Below are 16651 nucleotides of genomic sequence, written 5' to 3'. Positions count from 1 at the left end.
CGCTTTCTATTTCCATGGATAACAGTCTATAATTCTGACGTTTCAAGCAGTCTGCGCCTACTCTCAACAGGAGATACAAGACTGTTTTTTTTTTTTTTTGTTTGTTTGGTTTTTTTTTTTTTTCAAGAGAACATTTCCATGTCTTACGTTTATCATAACTTGCATCAAGTTTTTAGGTTGCAATGTGTCAGCTTTCCACGTGTAGATATTTTTGTTGTATTTTGTAAATAATGGCTTGAATTGAGCGCAGATGTGTTGAGGTCAGAGGTGAGAGCGTGACCACTGCTGCATTATGGGTAAGGGCGGGGGGTGCAAAATGGCTTTGTGTGAGATGAGACTATTTAGTTTCCACTCTTTATTTGCTGTGAAACTTATTATTTTATTTCTTTTCTTTTTTTAACTTGTCAGGTGAATTCGCTCAAATGTTTAGCCTATCAGGTATCAAAAGGAGATTATTTAACCTGTGACTGAGCTCTTGTGACACCTGTATTGTTTCTGTCTCTGACCGTTCATGCACCTTTTTCTGTATTTTTTATTTTAAAAAAGGCACACACTTAACCAGGATATATCATTTCCAACAAATTCATGCGTCTAATTTAGGACAACGTCCACTGTCTGAGCGCTGCATGCTTGAAAACGGTTGTTCTAAACTAGACATCTCCTGAAACTTGACACATCCTTTTTAAGAGTGTGCACTTAAAAAAAACACACAATTGTAATTTGGAGCATACAGAGCCGGCATGGACAGATAAGCGGCGTGACACACTGGAGTGTGAATACCCTGGAGACAATGTTCTAGTGACTGGTGAACATACAGTAGGATATACAGTATATGATATAATGACATTCTGGCTAATGTTGAAGCTACATGAGAAGCATGAAAGGCTGTCAAAATGGTTTACTCTACAGTATAATATTGCAAAATATTTTGTATTTTAAATGAAGTTTAAAAAAATGAAATAAATGTTGGTTTCAGGATTTCACATCAGTCCTGTTTTCTTTTGTGACCGTGCATGCAGTGCAACATGCAAAAGTGTGTGTGTGTGTGTGTGTGTGTGTGTGTGTGTGTGTGTGTGTGTGTGTGTGTGGCTCCACCTAGTGTGTTAAATGAAGATGATAGATATTTTGAGCTGTCAAATAATCCACAGAGATAAACCTACGAAAATTAATCTGGTGTGTGCGCGCGCATGCACTGTGCATCTATTATTCTCTTCTACTGGGAGAAATTGACTGCGGTTTTCTATATGGTTTCAGATTCCAAAGAATCTGAAACCATATAGATTCCAAATCTAAGTTTCCAAAGATTCCAAATCTAAGTTTTACTTGTCACATGCTCAAACAATACCTAGTGCAATTAATAATAATTAGAATATAGTAAAAAAGAATTGGGGAAAAAAAGACAGATAAGATGAATTATAAATATATGTAAGTTTTAAAATGCTTAAGTCGTGATGCAAAGGTGTTTATCCCGTAACCAAACTCCAACCGTCTTTTTCAAAACACTCACATTATAGTGGATCCAGTGATATTTCATTTCCTCATACATCTCGTGTCTGTCATTGATAATTGATCTGAGGGCCATTCGTGACGCGCAGCCCACGGTGAGGAGTAAGATGTGGACTTCTTTCTAAGAAATGGTTCCATAGAGGCTTGTACCGTCTTACCCTCGTCCGGGATGCGCAGCAGCACGGTGCTCGCATCCCTCCCATCCGCCCTCTCTCGTGGACCAATCGCGTCCTCGCTGCCGCTCCCGAGGTGCCGCGCACCCTCTTTCTTCCAATAGAAAAAGTTCATCTGAACGGGACGCTCCGTCGGGTGGTGGGCTGTGGGACGACGCGCTTCGGGTCCGGGTGTGCCATGCGGACGGTGCACCGAAATCTCCCATTCTAACGCAAAGGTAAGCGCGACAACGCAGGGGTAGGGAGTGTGTCTGCATGCCCCAACCGGCTCCGGTGTCGGGACTCAGCGGGAACAAACCGGAAATGTGTTGAGCTCTGTGGCGCAGAAGTGGACCGGCACAGGAGTACCGCAATGCAGGGCAATGGATTACCGGTCCCGCTACGTCGTCATTTGGGGTGAAGTGATGTAAGGGGCCGTGCAGTTACTTGTAGAGGTTGGGCGCTTTTGGAGGGGCATGCGACAAAGTGAGCACTGTCTGATTTAAAATAAGGTTTCAGCTTTTCTCCCTGCAGTTGTAGTCAGGGACAAGGGAGTGTGTGTCTGTGGATGCAGGGAGGAGACGCAAGGTGAAAGTGTCAGATACTCTATGCGTCAAGAGCTGCTGGATGCACCGTGGCATCCATCTGCTAAAGGACTAACTTCCCCAAATAGATACCACCCCTGCTGTTAGATGTGAAAGGTATAGCGAACTGTCATGGCCGGGAGGTGGTCAGGAGAAAAGGATCATTTCTCCCCCCTCTCCTTTTTTTGTTTATCTCCTTTATTCTGTCACATTCAAGCTCTTGTGATGCGGAAAAGAAAGCGGCAAGCAGAACACTCACTGAGACAAATCAAATGTAGTCCCCACGAATCAATCCACCGTTGACCCAGAAAGAATAAAAAAAACCTTGTCGCGATACCCTCTTGCAGAATTCAAACATGACTTTAAATGTGAATCTCTGCAGCCCCAAAACCACGGCAAACATGGTCGTTCAGGCAGCCGCTGTGACACAGGGATTAATACACTGGCTGACCTGAATTTCGCTGGTCTGTCCAAAGAGGATATGTGATGGGATTACTGCCAGGAGACACAAATGAAAAATGCTCTGATGAACTTATCAGAATTAGTGGTGGAACAGATTGCTGCCACTATATAATCTATAAAGCCAAAGCTATATATAAAAGTGTCTTGGAAGCTTGTGCACGATTTGAATCCGACCTGCGATGCAGTGCTATCAGTGTGAGACCCCCCCCCAACCATCGCTTCTTGCTGCTCTTTCTCCATTTCAAAGACAAAAGGTTTAAAGAAAGGAAGCCGCGCCAGTGCAGGATAGACACAGTCAACTGGTAGCGTAGTGATATTGGTGCTGAGTCATCGAGAGTGCACATGAGGAGTCGGTGCTGCAGTATCTGCGCGAGGATGTGCTGTAAGCCTGTGTTCTCTCTCTCAATTTCTGGGCAGTTGAGCCAGACATGGCTGATTAGGGACATGGGAGGTGCCGTGCCTTCTTATTCTTCTTCCTTTTCTTTTCTTTCCTTCTTCTCACATCCACACTCAGTTAAGGCCTGTGAGACTGTCTGCCAGCTAGCTAACTGTAGGATCACAATCCCAATAGTATAGTAATAGCATCACCATATCACAGTTGTATTTCCAGAAGGTTTTTGGATGTTTGCATGTCAAAACATTTCTTTAGGCAAACTGTCTTCCTGATTTACCACCCCTGATCAGAGTCCCCTGACCTTTGACATTATAGGAAGATTATTATCAACTGCAGTCTGAACCTTAAAATAACTGTTGAGTGTGGTTTCAGAAGTCTATGATGCACTTTGGATCAGTGGAGTAAATGTAAAACTTGGGTATTGTCATCGATAACAACATGAACCCAGAAGAAGCTCTGGTGTAGATTTTGCTGCTGACCCTATAGTAAACGATGGGTGGTAGTTCTCATTTAGGGTTTAGGACGAGCACCCAATGTACTGACTCCAACCAATCCCATAACAAGATCAGTCATAGCAATAGAAAGTCAGGCAGTGTAGAGGTGCCTGCTGTAAATGCCTGAATTTTAAATCTAACCTTTTGGTGACCTAAGCTGTGTCCCAAATCCATTATATATATAAAAATATATACACACACTACTCTATATAGTACGTATTACATAGTAATTTACCATAGTGTATGGTTTTAGCAGTTAGTATCAAAATTAGCAACATACCTAACGATTTTATGCTAATGACATCAAACGTCAATCAAACTTCAACTTTGGGAAGCTACTGCCAATTGAACTTCACAAAGAAACCTCATGTTTTTCCAACCCACAATTTGTTTTTCCGCCGTGAGCAGCTCCTCAGTTTCCTTTTGCACTGAATTTTGGGAGAATAGTGGCCTTCAACGGCGCACTCAAATCGAGCACATTTAGTATGCACGCCGTTTCTGTGTGTACTTTAATTTTGCACTTTTCCAGTGCAAGCACACTATATCTAAAACCTGATTAGAATCCGTATGCGGTAGTGTGGTAGTGTGGATTTGGGACACGGGGCTAACATTGTGTTAACGTCACACTGGAGAAGTGGAAAACATCTGATGGCCAGTAGTGTTTAACTCATTAGAATTCCTGCATCCAATTTCATTTTGTGTTTTAAAAATCCAACATAAAAGAACTTCAGCAGCTTTTGTTTCATTATATTCTCTCTCTGAATTTTCCCCTCTGTCTGTCCCTGTTTGACAGCGAGAGCTGGAACGCTGCGGTCGCTCGCCTCCATTTCATCCTGCAGAAGTGATGCGCAAGCATATGTGATGGCACAGCAGGGGCCGTCTAGGTGCTGCAGAGGCAGCTTGCGTTTTGTTTACAGCCAGCCCCAGCGTGCACGCATGCAGTACGGCACGTGTGTGTCTCTGCAGCTGCGTGTCCTTGCGGGTTTGCACGCACTCTGCTGAGTCACTCACATCCTGAATCATTTATACGTACAGGAAGATTCCAGCTAGCTCTGCACTCACTCTGTTTCTGGTGTGGAAAGTCCATACACAGTCCTCACTCTGGTATTATAGCTTAAAGGTCACATAGGTTTTCTTTTAATAATACACTAGCACAACAAGGGAAGATAATGTTAAACAAAACAATTGCTTATGTTGGTATGAAAAAAAAAACAGCAATTCTGCTTCTGTCTGTCTCAAATCTTTCCTTTTTGTGTCTCCCGTTCATGCCCTGCTCACTGACTCTTTGTTTCGTGTCCCTCTGTCCATCCGCCTGACCCACACGGCTGCAGTAAGTCTATCTCTTGAACAACATGGCTTGCACTGCTTTACTGCTCCTGGCACTCGCCTCTTCCATCTCAGTCACAGGTAAGAAACACTCGCTCAAACTGATATCATGGAAAACTGTTATTGTGATTGGGTGTAAACCTTGCACACTATCGGCTGATATGATATGATTGACATTTTTTTTTTTTCTTTCGCTTTGCAGCGGCGGTTCTGTTTGGTGAGCCCAGAATTTTTGGAGGTGAGTTCAGTTTCCCAGAAATTAAAAAAAACAGCGCATGCTTGCACATACATCAGGACACATGAGGGTGATTTTTTTATTTTTATTTATTTATTTATTTTTTGGATTAGTACATCAGCTAATTTGTTATGTTAAATGTGTCAGAGGATGCAACTGGTTATGGTCCCATCTTTGAGGAGGAGCCTGTGGATGTGGTTTATACTGAGGGCTCACCTGACGAGAAAATCTCCATGAACTGCAGGGCACGGGCAAACCCCCCAGCTTTATACAGGTTACACACCCTTGTGCAAAGATTTTCACTCAAGGCAATAATATACTATCCCTTATATAGCTTTGCACTGCCACATGCCATATGTACACCACAAATATACGACGTGGTATAACATGGTATGGTTTGATTATCCAATGTTGTATTTGCGTCACTGCTAGGTGGCGTCGTAATAACTGGGAGATCAAGCTGATGGAGCAGCCAGACGACCACTACAGCCTGGTGGGGGGGAACCTGGTTATCACCAACCCCAAACAGAAGAAACACGCCGGGACGTACGTCTGCGTGGCCAAGAACATCTACGGCACCGTCATAAGCAAGGAGGCCAGGGTCAAGTTTGGATGTGAGCGTTTAAACTCTGCTGCTGTAGCTAAATCTACCTAACAGGGCGGTAGTACTTCGGTCTGCTGTTCTCCATCCTTGCCTCATGTTTTTATGATATCTCATTACACTTTTGACTCTACTTCTTTTGAGTTTGACTTTATTATATTGTTGATCCAAATTTGCTCCTACTATTTAAATATTTGGGTTTTTATTTTTATTTTATATTCTCTTAAAAAGCAGCCAGAAGAAATTAAATGTTTAGTCGTCTACCCCTTTATAAATCAAAATTGTGTGGATAAATTAGTTGAATGTTGATATGGTGGTCTTGTACTACATACAGTATACAGTAGATCTACCTTTTCTGTTTTTCAAGAATGTTGACATTTAAAATATACATTTAAACCACCTATTTATTGCAATTTTGTTTTGGCTTAGATAAAGGCTTCACTTACTTTCAATTTAGTCTCGACCTGAACTGATTTTTGTTTTTTTTTTGTTTTTTTTCATAAGACAACCCACACACTTATTTCTCTTTTCTTGACAAAGTATAGTTAATATAGAGCTAATATATTAAACATTGATATATATACAGTATATACTTATATGTAACTTTTACGTTTGCCACTTGTCATTGTGTGCGATAATGTTGTGTAGAGAAAATGAAAATTTCCAGAATGTTAAGGATGTTTATGCTGCAGTTATTATGTTTGTGTTTGCTTCAACATTTAGTGTTCCTGTTCATCCTTTATATTCATTATCCTCATCTGCTGTGTAGTTTTGGAGGAGTTTTCTGAAGAGGAGAGAGATCCAGTGTATGTCAAAGAAGGACAGGGAGCAGTTCTGCTGTGTGCCCCTCCAAAAGCCTGGCCCTGTATGTACAGGTTTTCATGTCGTCATCACACAACTCCATCTTTTCACTGCACTCTAACTGGACGATCGGTTTTCAAATGTGTAGGAATGAAAGAGGAATAATAGTAAAAAATATATATGTTTGCCTAAAAACAATTTGCACCATTTATTTATTTATGTCACAACACAGATTAAAGGCTAAAGTCACTCTGAATTACCTTTTATTACCATTACCATTTAAACAATTTACCAGTATAAACAAGACTGTGTCCATAAACATCATACATTTTTTTTCTTATTCTCTTTCAGCGGCGGTGACCTACCGCTGGATCTACAATGAGTTCCCAGTTTTCCTGCACACAGATCGCCGCAGGTTTGTCTCCCAGCGGACGGGGAACCTGTACATCTCCAAGGTTGAAGCTCAGGATGCAGGAAACTACTCCTGTTATGTTTCCAGTCCCATCATCGGGAAGAGTGTCTTCTCCAAATTCATCCCCCTCATCCCTTTACCCTCTGACGAAGGTTGGTAAATAGTAGCTATGCTGCAGCTAAACATGAAAAAAGTCTAAAAGTCTTCATTTTGATTGTAATATACTTTTTTTGCCCCAGGTGAGGAAAGGAAGTACCCAGCAGACATCAGGGTGAAGTTCCCAGACACTACTGCCATGCTGGCCTCCAATATTACGTTGGAGTGCTTTGCTCTGGGAAAGTAAGTTTTTATTAATTTAGTCATTTAAGGATTAACAAAATACAGGGGTATGTCAGATTTATGCTTTCACATAGAGTGGGTACGGATTGATGTGACAAGAAGTTTTATGTACATTTCTTACTTTAATGTAAGTTTATCATAACAACAAACCATTTTTTTATGTTCCTTCAGTCCCATCCCTCATATTGTTTGGAGGAAGGTGGACGCCACAGACCTCCCAGCAAATCACGAGATCAGTGAATCGGGAGCCGTGCTTCATTTATACAATGTACAATACGAAGATGTGGGAGGGTACGAGTGTGAAGCCATCAACACTAAAGGGAAGGACTGGCACAAAGCCTGGCTCTATGTGGAGTGTAAGTAAAGTTATTGCGGACTAGGGATATAGACTATTTCCCTTTTTTTCTAGTTCAAATAACATAATTGATCTTCATTTTCCATAAATAGTAATTATACTGAGCCTCATAAGGGATATGGTAGAAAACATCAGTAACATCATCAAAAAAACAATAAGGAAACAAGTGGGACTTCTGCATATAGTAATGATGAAAATTATATCGATGGCCCTTTTTTTTTCAGCTGCTCCAGAGTGGGCTGAAACTATCAACAACACTCAGATTGACATCGGCTCAGAGCACACCATGCGCTGTGTGGCATCAGGGAAGCCCTTCCCTTTCATCCGCTGGTACAAGGATGGATATATGGTGAAAACTCATGTCACCTACCATTTATGATGGGATTTACGCCACCTCAGCTCGGCTGGTGTGGTGTGTATTGGTTTTCTTTGAAATTATATTCAAGTATACATTTGGGTTGTGTGTGTGTGTGTGTGTGTGTGTGTGTGTGTGTGTGTGTGTTCACAGAATGGTAAAGGTGAGCTGAAGTTTTCCAGTCTTACTTTTGCTGACTCAGGGATGTACCAATGTATTGCTGAGAATTACTGGGGCATCAAATACGCCAACGCTGAGCTGCGAGTCATCGGTGAGTCCCCACAAAAAACTGCACTGAAAACGAAATTGGGTTTTCAAGAATTTCAACAACTGAATGATCCCTACTGCTACAATATATCATGAAACAGCTCCTAAACACAAAATTCTATAATCTCTCTCCAGCCTGTGCGCCCACGTTTGAATTCAACCCTGTGAAGAAGCAGCTTCTTGGAGCTGAAGACGGACGTGTGGTGATTGAGTGTAAACCCCGAGCTGCTCCTAGACCTCGGTTCACCTGGACAAAGGGCAAAGAGCTGCTCTTCAACAATTCACGGTCAGTACAAGTCATAAGAAAAGAGACCGGACACAATGATTCTGCAATAATCAGGATTAAAACAGTGTAGCACCGGAAATCCCTTGATATGCATTAACCTTCCACCAACAAGGAGCTTAGCTTTATTATGCTCATTTTTAGCATTTCCATCATGTATGATGGGAGTCTGGAGATCCTCAATGCCACCAAAAATGATGAGGGTAACTACACCTGCTTTGCCGAGAATGACAGAGGAAAGGCCAACAGCTCTGGGTATCTCAAAATTACAGGTTAATACGCATTTGTTTAATCTGCATTTGTGTGTGCTCATCTACATAGTTAAATATAGTCAACTTTTACAGTGACTGTCACACTATTTATGTGGCAGATTTTTATATTTAAGTAATTTGGCTGATGCTGGTATTGCTAAATATTTGTTGGACACTTTTGATGGACACGATATTTGTGACTTTATTTTATTTTATTTTTTTACCTAGAGATGACCAGCATCACGGTGGCACCTGAAGACACTGAGGTTAAGGTTGGTGATGAGGTTATTCTGAAGTGCGCTGCTTCATACGATCCCATGTTGGACATCACCTTCATCTGGGCCATAGATTTCAGAGTCATTGACTTTGACTCTGAGTGGCAACACTACGAACGTGTTTTGGTAGGGTGATGGTTCATCCCAGCTTCTTAAATATGTCTCACAATTGGTCACTTGACATCCCACTAGTATTGTCAGCTAATGACGGATATTTTTCCTTCTTCCTTTTTCTACCCCTTCCTTTCTCATCTCCTTTTGCTCCCGGTTTTCAAGAGTGAAGATGGCAGTGGTGACCTTAGAATAAAGAATGTCAAGATTTGGCACGAGGGTCGCTACACCTGCACAGCTCAGACTGTGGTGGACAGTGATACAGCGTATGCTGACCTCAAGGTTGTAGGTCAGTACCAACATGGTTTCCCCCAGATGATTATAGTACTCACAGGTACTGTACTCATTTTTGATTACTTTTTAGGTGCTTGGTTGAAATTCTAACCCAAAGCAAATGATTAGACCAAAAACATTACAAGTGATTAAAAAAACTGTAACTATACCTATCATTCCTTTATTTCTTGATCATATACACCACTCTCTCATTTGTTTACCTTCTTTCCATGACTCCTTCCTCCCTAATCCAGGGGTTCCTGGGCCTCCTGGTGTGATCCGGGTGGAAGAGATTGGGGACACGTGGGTGAAGCTACTGTGGACTAAAGGAGCAGAACATAACAGCCCCATTCTCTACTACACCATTCAGACCAGGCACTACTGGGCTCTGAATGAAGACGACTGGAGGAACGCCAGCACCTGTGAGTACTGCTCTCTACCAGTGGGGGGCCAACTCGCTCCACAGTTGTGATAGACTTGGAGCAGTCTGACCCTATTTTAACTGATTGCTTCAACCTGCAAGTAAAATGTACTTGCAGGATGTGGAGAGATGGATTTCCTAATCATACTCTCCCTACGCAACAAATGGCAAATGTAATTGAATTTTTAGCACAATTTGACTTTGGTCCACTTAATTTCTTTCTCAGCTCCAGCCATTATTGATGGCAGTGTTGAGAGGGCAGAGGTGACAGACCTGTACGCCTGGATGGAGTATCAGTTCAGGATCTTCGCCACCAATGAGTATGGTTCCGGAGAGGCCAGCCTCCCCTCTCTCAAGATCAAAACCTGGGATGCTTGTAAGGAGAGAATACTAATATTTGATGTATCTTTTAGTCAGGACAGTTGAAGAGGAAAAAAATCTGATAGATTACCTTTCTTCTTTTCAGCTCCAGTGGTATCACCCACTGATGTCGCAGGTTATGGAGGTAGAAATGGCGAGATTGTCATCACATGGACAGTAAGTAAGCCCTCAGTTCATGTGACACTATTAAGATTCTGACTTTATCGTATATGAAAACTAGTTGAAAACAGCTTTAAGTGTTTTTGCTTTCTATTTCTCTTTGCACTCCCAACTCTCAGCCTGTGCAGCCATGGTATTTCTACGGCAAGAAATTTGGTTACATTGTTGCATTCAAACCTCACGATGCTTACGACTGGTGGTATGAGACCATCTCAGACCCCGAGACAAGGCGTTATGTTCACAGAGACTCCTACTTTATTCCCACTGAAGAAGATTTTCAGGTGCGAGAGTTTCAGGTGAAAATCACGTCATTTAATTTGAAAGGAGAAGGACCATACGGCCTCACCACGGTCATCTTCTATCCACGAGATGGTGAGAATTTTTTTTTTTTTTTGGTTTCAGTCTTGGATGCTCAAATTCCCTTGGGAAATGAAAGGGTGTGACACTAAACCTAGAGCAGCTGACCAGTTATTTTCCTTTTCTCTTCCATTTTTCTGACTTCTCCAGTACCCACAGAGTCTCCAACAGATGTTTATGCCAGGCCAGTGTCCTCCACTGAAGCTCTTGTGTGGTGGTTGCCAGTGGTTGACACTGGAACAGGCCTGCAGCAGTACATTGAGGGATACCAGGTATAACGCTTTAAGAGCGCAATTAACCAACTGAAGATTCTGATCTCAAACTTTGCACAAGCAATACATTTTCTTTAGGTGTAAGCATAGTCATACTTTTTGTGGTTACTCAAATCTACTGAAAAGTGTTGGCCTCTTAAGTAGCATATTTATTTAATGGCAAAGATAAACTGACACTCTTCTGGCCTCAGAACATGTGTAGATGTACAGCTATACAGTGAGCTAAACACATTTCGAACTAGACTGGCACTCAGTAGAGCGCATACCTCTGCCAAGGCGAAAAATGCCCTATTTTGAAATGTCAAGGGGAGTGATAAAAAATTCCTGGATGCGCCCCTATAACCAGATCCACACCAAAATGAAAAGGATTCTTCCCTGGCCCATGCCCCATCCCTCCACCAAGTTTACAAAGCGGTTCAGTACTTCTTGCGTAAGCCTGCTGAAAAACAAACCAACCAACCAACAAACAAATGAACTAGAATGGCACTCAGAGAGCGCAGAACTCTGCCAGGGCCAGTGTCAAACAACATATGCCAGACTTCAGAGAAATAAATTCCAATTCGTAAATGTAATGGGTTCTTCCCTAGCCCATACCCCATCCCTCCACCAAGTTCAGTGCAAATCAGTTAAGTACTTTTTGCGTAATCCTACTGACAAACTTGGTGGGGGTAATAAAGGTTGAAGGCAACAGTTAGAGGTAAAACTGTGAGAACAGTTTTGGACAAAAACTTAAATCTTGTGTTTCCACATCAGAAAAAGAAGACATACACATTAGACATACAAACACATACATACATAATCGATAGAGTAAAGATAATATACAAATGAACTGGTACAGTTACAAGGAAACTGGATTCACAAAAGTATGGACCACCTAGCTGTCAAATTAATTTAAATTACCTCACGCTAAAAAGAAACAAATTATCACCAGAGAAAGATCAACATTATATGTCCCCTTAGAAAGTACAATCCAGTAATTAATGTTGCTAGTAAACATACACACTAGAGTAAAAGTAGAAAGATTTAACTCCACAGTAAATTAAGTTATTTAGATTGTTGTATTGGTAACACATTAGCCTCAAATGGCTAGTGGCCAGCTTGGTTAGCAGTAAAATGGTCACACAAAAATTAATTTAACAAATCACAAATCAGCAATCACAGTGGGGGAGTAGATAAAAGATGCCTCTCAATATTTGCTTGGTCACAGATCTGACGAAAGGCTGGGTGTTAGTTAGCTTAACTGCAACTGCTATGAAACTGCTAGTAGAAACTGAATGTTCAACTGAAACCAAATGAAAGTTAGCCAGGAACTTAAGATTTTGCCCTTTAGGAAGTATCATAAAAGCTTTCCATTTTTATTTATTTTTTTTGTAAAATTAAATTGTTACAACTCTTGCCACCACATCATCCCCGTATCTTGGCCTTGACGCCAGTGTTAGTTAGCTAGCAATGTAACGAAAACACGCTTGCGTTGAAATTTCCCTCTTTATCCTGTGATTACCATATTATCTGAGCAACGAACATTCGACAAACATTTAATTTCAAAAGTCACGTTTCTTGCTAACCAGGTCAAATATTGGAGAAAGTACGATGACCCGGAGCCAGGAGCCAACCGCATATTTGTTCCAGCCACAGTCAATCAGACCAGGCTGGAGAACATGCTGCCAGACTCACATTACCTCATCGAGGTCCGTGCCTTCAATGGAGCCGGCCTCGGACCCCCTGGTGAACACTGTGAGATGTTCACAAAGAGACCACGTAAGGCCAATTACAATCTATAGACGATAAACAACTCTAATGAGAGTTATCTTCTTATAATGATAAATAGATATAGATATGGTCATGATAAATAATTTTGTTTACAGCACCACCAGAGTCTCCAAGGATGTGGCGCTATATCACCTGGACAGGAAAGTGGCTTTATGTGTGGTGGGATCATATCGAATACGACTGGTTTGGCAATATTTCCTTCCCACTGTACTACAAGGTGGGTGTGGAAGGTTTTGCTATGATCTTTTTAGCCTAATAGTATGTATCGTTCATTAAATCTAAGACTAATTCAGAGGTCTATGTTGCAATAACAGAAATGCTGAAAACCTCCCATGTTACATGTTTCCTAGGTCATGTTCAGAAAGACAGGCTACATCTACGGGAAAGTCTACATCACTGGCTGGCACTTCATGGACTTCCCCATGCCCCAGGTTGGCGACTATGAGCTGATGGTGCGAGGCCGTTATGAAGGAGGAGATGGACCAATCAGGAAGATTAGGATTCAGGGTAAGAATAAAATAATTTAATGATTGATTACTTTTTTTTTTTGCCCTCTTGGTCCATTTATCTCATGATGTTTTTGGTTCCTCAGGTAAAGCATCTATGATCACGCCCACTCTAAGCGTGTTATCTTTGGTGCTGCTGGCACTGTGCATTGTGGGATTGGAAATTTAAGAATGCTACAAGTGACATGTATATAATAGACTCTGGGAAGCAGATACATGGACCTAATAAGAGATCCAGTCTTCACCTTCAAACACTCTTCACACTGATAGTCATTGGTTAAGATCCTACATCATGCATAAGTATCTGCAACCATCATATCTGTATGCCACCTCAAGAGAAGATCCAAAACCAGATGTTTTACTCAAGTTAGTCCAAAGTCCAAGCGAATGACGACAGATAATTGTCAGCTGATGTGTATTAAACTTTCCGGACACTGTTCAGATAGAAATAAATGCACCCAGGAAAGTTATTTTTAACTTTTTTTTTTTTTTTTTTTATGTTAAATGAAAAACTGTTGAACACAGTTGAATATGCCCTGTTCATCTTCCATCATCTTAACTTTCTTTATTTTGTAATTGCTCCTACCTCTTTGGAGTTGAAATGAGCTGGACAAACAGTACTAAGGTAGAATTTAACCTATATAGTGAGGAATTTTTTTTTTTTAGAAATTTATAGAAAGCACTATCAATCTCTCAGATGGTCAAAACAATGATGAATATGTAAAGAACTGTATAGTAACCACTGCATTTGGTTTGGAATTAGCAACGAAAGATGTCTTTTTTTTGGTGTGTGTATAGTTTTTTGAACTGTAATGCCAGGGTTGGACAGAAACGACTGTATATCACATTTATCAGTTTGCTAGTTTTCTTTTTGTCAGGCTGCAAGACCATTAAACACATTATAACAATCTATAATGTCTTCGACTGTCTGAAGTGTATTGTGTGATTTGAATCAGCAGATGGCAGTATATCCACATGCTACTAACCATCATTTCAGTTATCCATCGGTCAAATCATACAGTACAATATACTGTAAGACACCAGTTTTTATATCAAATCTGGATTATAACATATCCCTTCTTATCTATATTTTCCTTCCAATAAAAGTTAGCAGTACTGCAAAATGTGCTGATAATTAGAGAAATTCGTCTTTGTTTGCCTTGCAATTTTCTGTTGTGCCTGTGCCTGTGATTCGTGGTTCTCTCTGCTTTTATTTACATGCTCGGTGTGGCTTTTCTGTGGACAATGAACAACAGAAGCGTTCTGTATCTGCCTTCGGTTTGTCTCTGGTGGCCTGGGTAGTAGTGGTCCTACAAGATCTTTTTTTTTTTTATGGCATGAAATCTTTTTTTTTTCTTTTTTTTTCAAATGTTGCTGAGTCTTTGAATCCATTGTCTCGATGCAGCTTATAAATCAGAGTGATCTGGAAAAACAAGTTTGGGAATTTCATCACGTCTCAGGAGGTAAATGACAGCGACTGTGCCAACATACAATATCTTAGACAGATTTAAGGTGGAAGTGACCCTCTGACCACACATTTGCCAAGTAAAACCCTCAAGATGTGATGTAAAATACTCCTACTTTTACAGCAACAGTGTAAGGCTCTTTGGCAGAGGTTGGCTGAGGTGGATATAACGTGTAGAGTCAGAAGAGAATTATGCACAACATGGAATGCTGCTAATATGTTTCTATATCAGTTTGTGGACATGGTTGATATTGTGGTAAGATATGCACCACACTCCCCTGGACTGTTGCTGCAAATGAGGTGATTTGGTCAACTCGCCTGATCAAGGCTGCATATACAAACTAAATTCTGGCACTGGCTGTGATGTCAAAATAAAATGCATCGGCACAATGAGTGATGAACTGATTTTATGAATGTTACTCATATAGTGCGAACACTGCATCTTTGGTGGAAGGCAATAACACCCACAGAGTTAAGCGGGACAAGTGGCCCATGACATCTTACATCAGGACATACAGAATATGTCAGTGGAAGAATATGTCAATCGTGAGGTTTTTAAGACACGTATAACCTTTCGAGGTAACCTGTTATATGAGAGACAATTCAGAAGTCCAGCCAGGACTGAAGAAAAGAGCGCGCTAAAGGGAATCATAAGTCAAATAATAAATGAAGGAATCAGTCATAATCCACAGTGGAAAGTAACTAAATATATTTACTTGAGTACTCTACCAAGTTTTGACGTACTTGTACTTTACTTAATTTATGGTGAGACACTACAGGTGAAAACAATGTTTTCTCTTGCACTTGGTTAATGTAGAGACTTTGGGCTATTTTGCTTCCATAACATGACTTCTTTCAGACTAGTGGAAAGAAAACGTCCAAAATACACATTCAGGTGTTCCCTTTACTAAATTTTGTCGATTGCACCTGTACAATAAAAATTCGATTACAATACATATCTTTAATGGCCGTTTTCTAGAAATGAGTTTTTTCTCATACTCTGTGCCAAAAATCTCCACTTCAGTAGCACTTACATACATCAAAATTTCCAGTTTTATTCCTATCTATATTCTGAAGGTTCCTCCAGAGGGCTTTGTTTATATATCATTCATAGCATGATAAATTTAACATTTTATTTCTAAAAACATGGCGAAATTTAATTTAATTTAAAGGTAGTTGACATTATTTTCTCAATTATGGAGTAACAAAAGCAGATATTTAAAATACCCTCCATAAAAATCTTGGGCTGTAATATGTCAACAAAATGAAACAAGAATTTTGAACATGGCTTCAGCCAATGTCCACATTTCTGCTCTGGAAATGTATGCAAGTTTGCACATATTTAATTAGATAATGCCTCATTTTCATATTTAACCATAAAATGTCATTAAACTTGTAATACTAAAAAAAAAAAAGTCTTAATGTAAGTAATGAAGTGGGGAAGTTTCTTGGTGATATCCATTAGTTAAAAATTTTACCCTATTCACCTGTAGTGTCTTTCCTTAAGGTACTCTATACTTCTAATCCACTACATCTCAGAAGGAAATATTGTACTTTTTACCACAGTATATGTGTGTGGCAGCTATAGTTTGTAGTTACTGAATTTACAGCCTTTAAAGAAAAAAAATGATGACTTGGTTATGAAATTATGATGTATCTTTTTAAGATGAAACTGTCTGACATATAAAACAGTAAAAGTAGGATTCACCTCCAGGAGGTTCAACTTTAAAATGCTGCTTAATGCATCATAATAATATTCCACTAATGATTTATATATGATGTAGGTCCTTTGTCATCCCCCTCTATCCTGTGTCTGTGTATATGTACAGTATAACACTACACGA

The 16651-nt window shown here is 40.4% G+C and overlaps 1 protein-coding gene across 1 annotated transcript; it reads left to right on the top strand.

Moving 5' to 3' along the window:
• Positions 1–4927: 4927 nt before the first annotated feature.
• cntn1b (contactin 1b) lies at positions 4928–13785 on the top strand. The gene is made up of 23 exons (XM_040148717.1): positions 4928–4999; positions 5121–5156; positions 5301–5427; positions 5586–5767; positions 6524–6619; positions 6907–7119; positions 7207–7306; positions 7478–7662; positions 7886–8010; positions 8170–8287; positions 8419–8569; positions 8711–8838; positions 9046–9218; positions 9369–9492; positions 9731–9898; positions 10124–10273; positions 10364–10434; positions 10557–10809; positions 10945–11066; positions 12635–12824; positions 12932–13053; positions 13187–13343; positions 13429–13785. The coding sequence occupies exons 1-23, from the start codon at positions 4945–4947 to the stop codon at positions 13509–13511; spliced, it is 3129 nt and encodes a 1042-aa protein (XP_040004651.1). The 5' UTR covers positions 4928–4944; the 3' UTR covers positions 13512–13785.
• The last annotated feature ends 2866 nt before the right edge of the window (positions 13786–16651 follow it).

This window comes from Xiphias gladius, chromosome 2 (assembly GCF_016859285.1).
Source record: "Xiphias gladius isolate SHS-SW01 ecotype Sanya breed wild chromosome 2, ASM1685928v1, whole genome shotgun sequence".
In the NCBI taxonomy this organism is placed as follows: domain Eukaryota; kingdom Metazoa; phylum Chordata; class Actinopteri; order Istiophoriformes; family Xiphiidae; genus Xiphias; species Xiphias gladius.
This window is presented reverse-complemented; position numbering and strand designations above follow the sequence as displayed.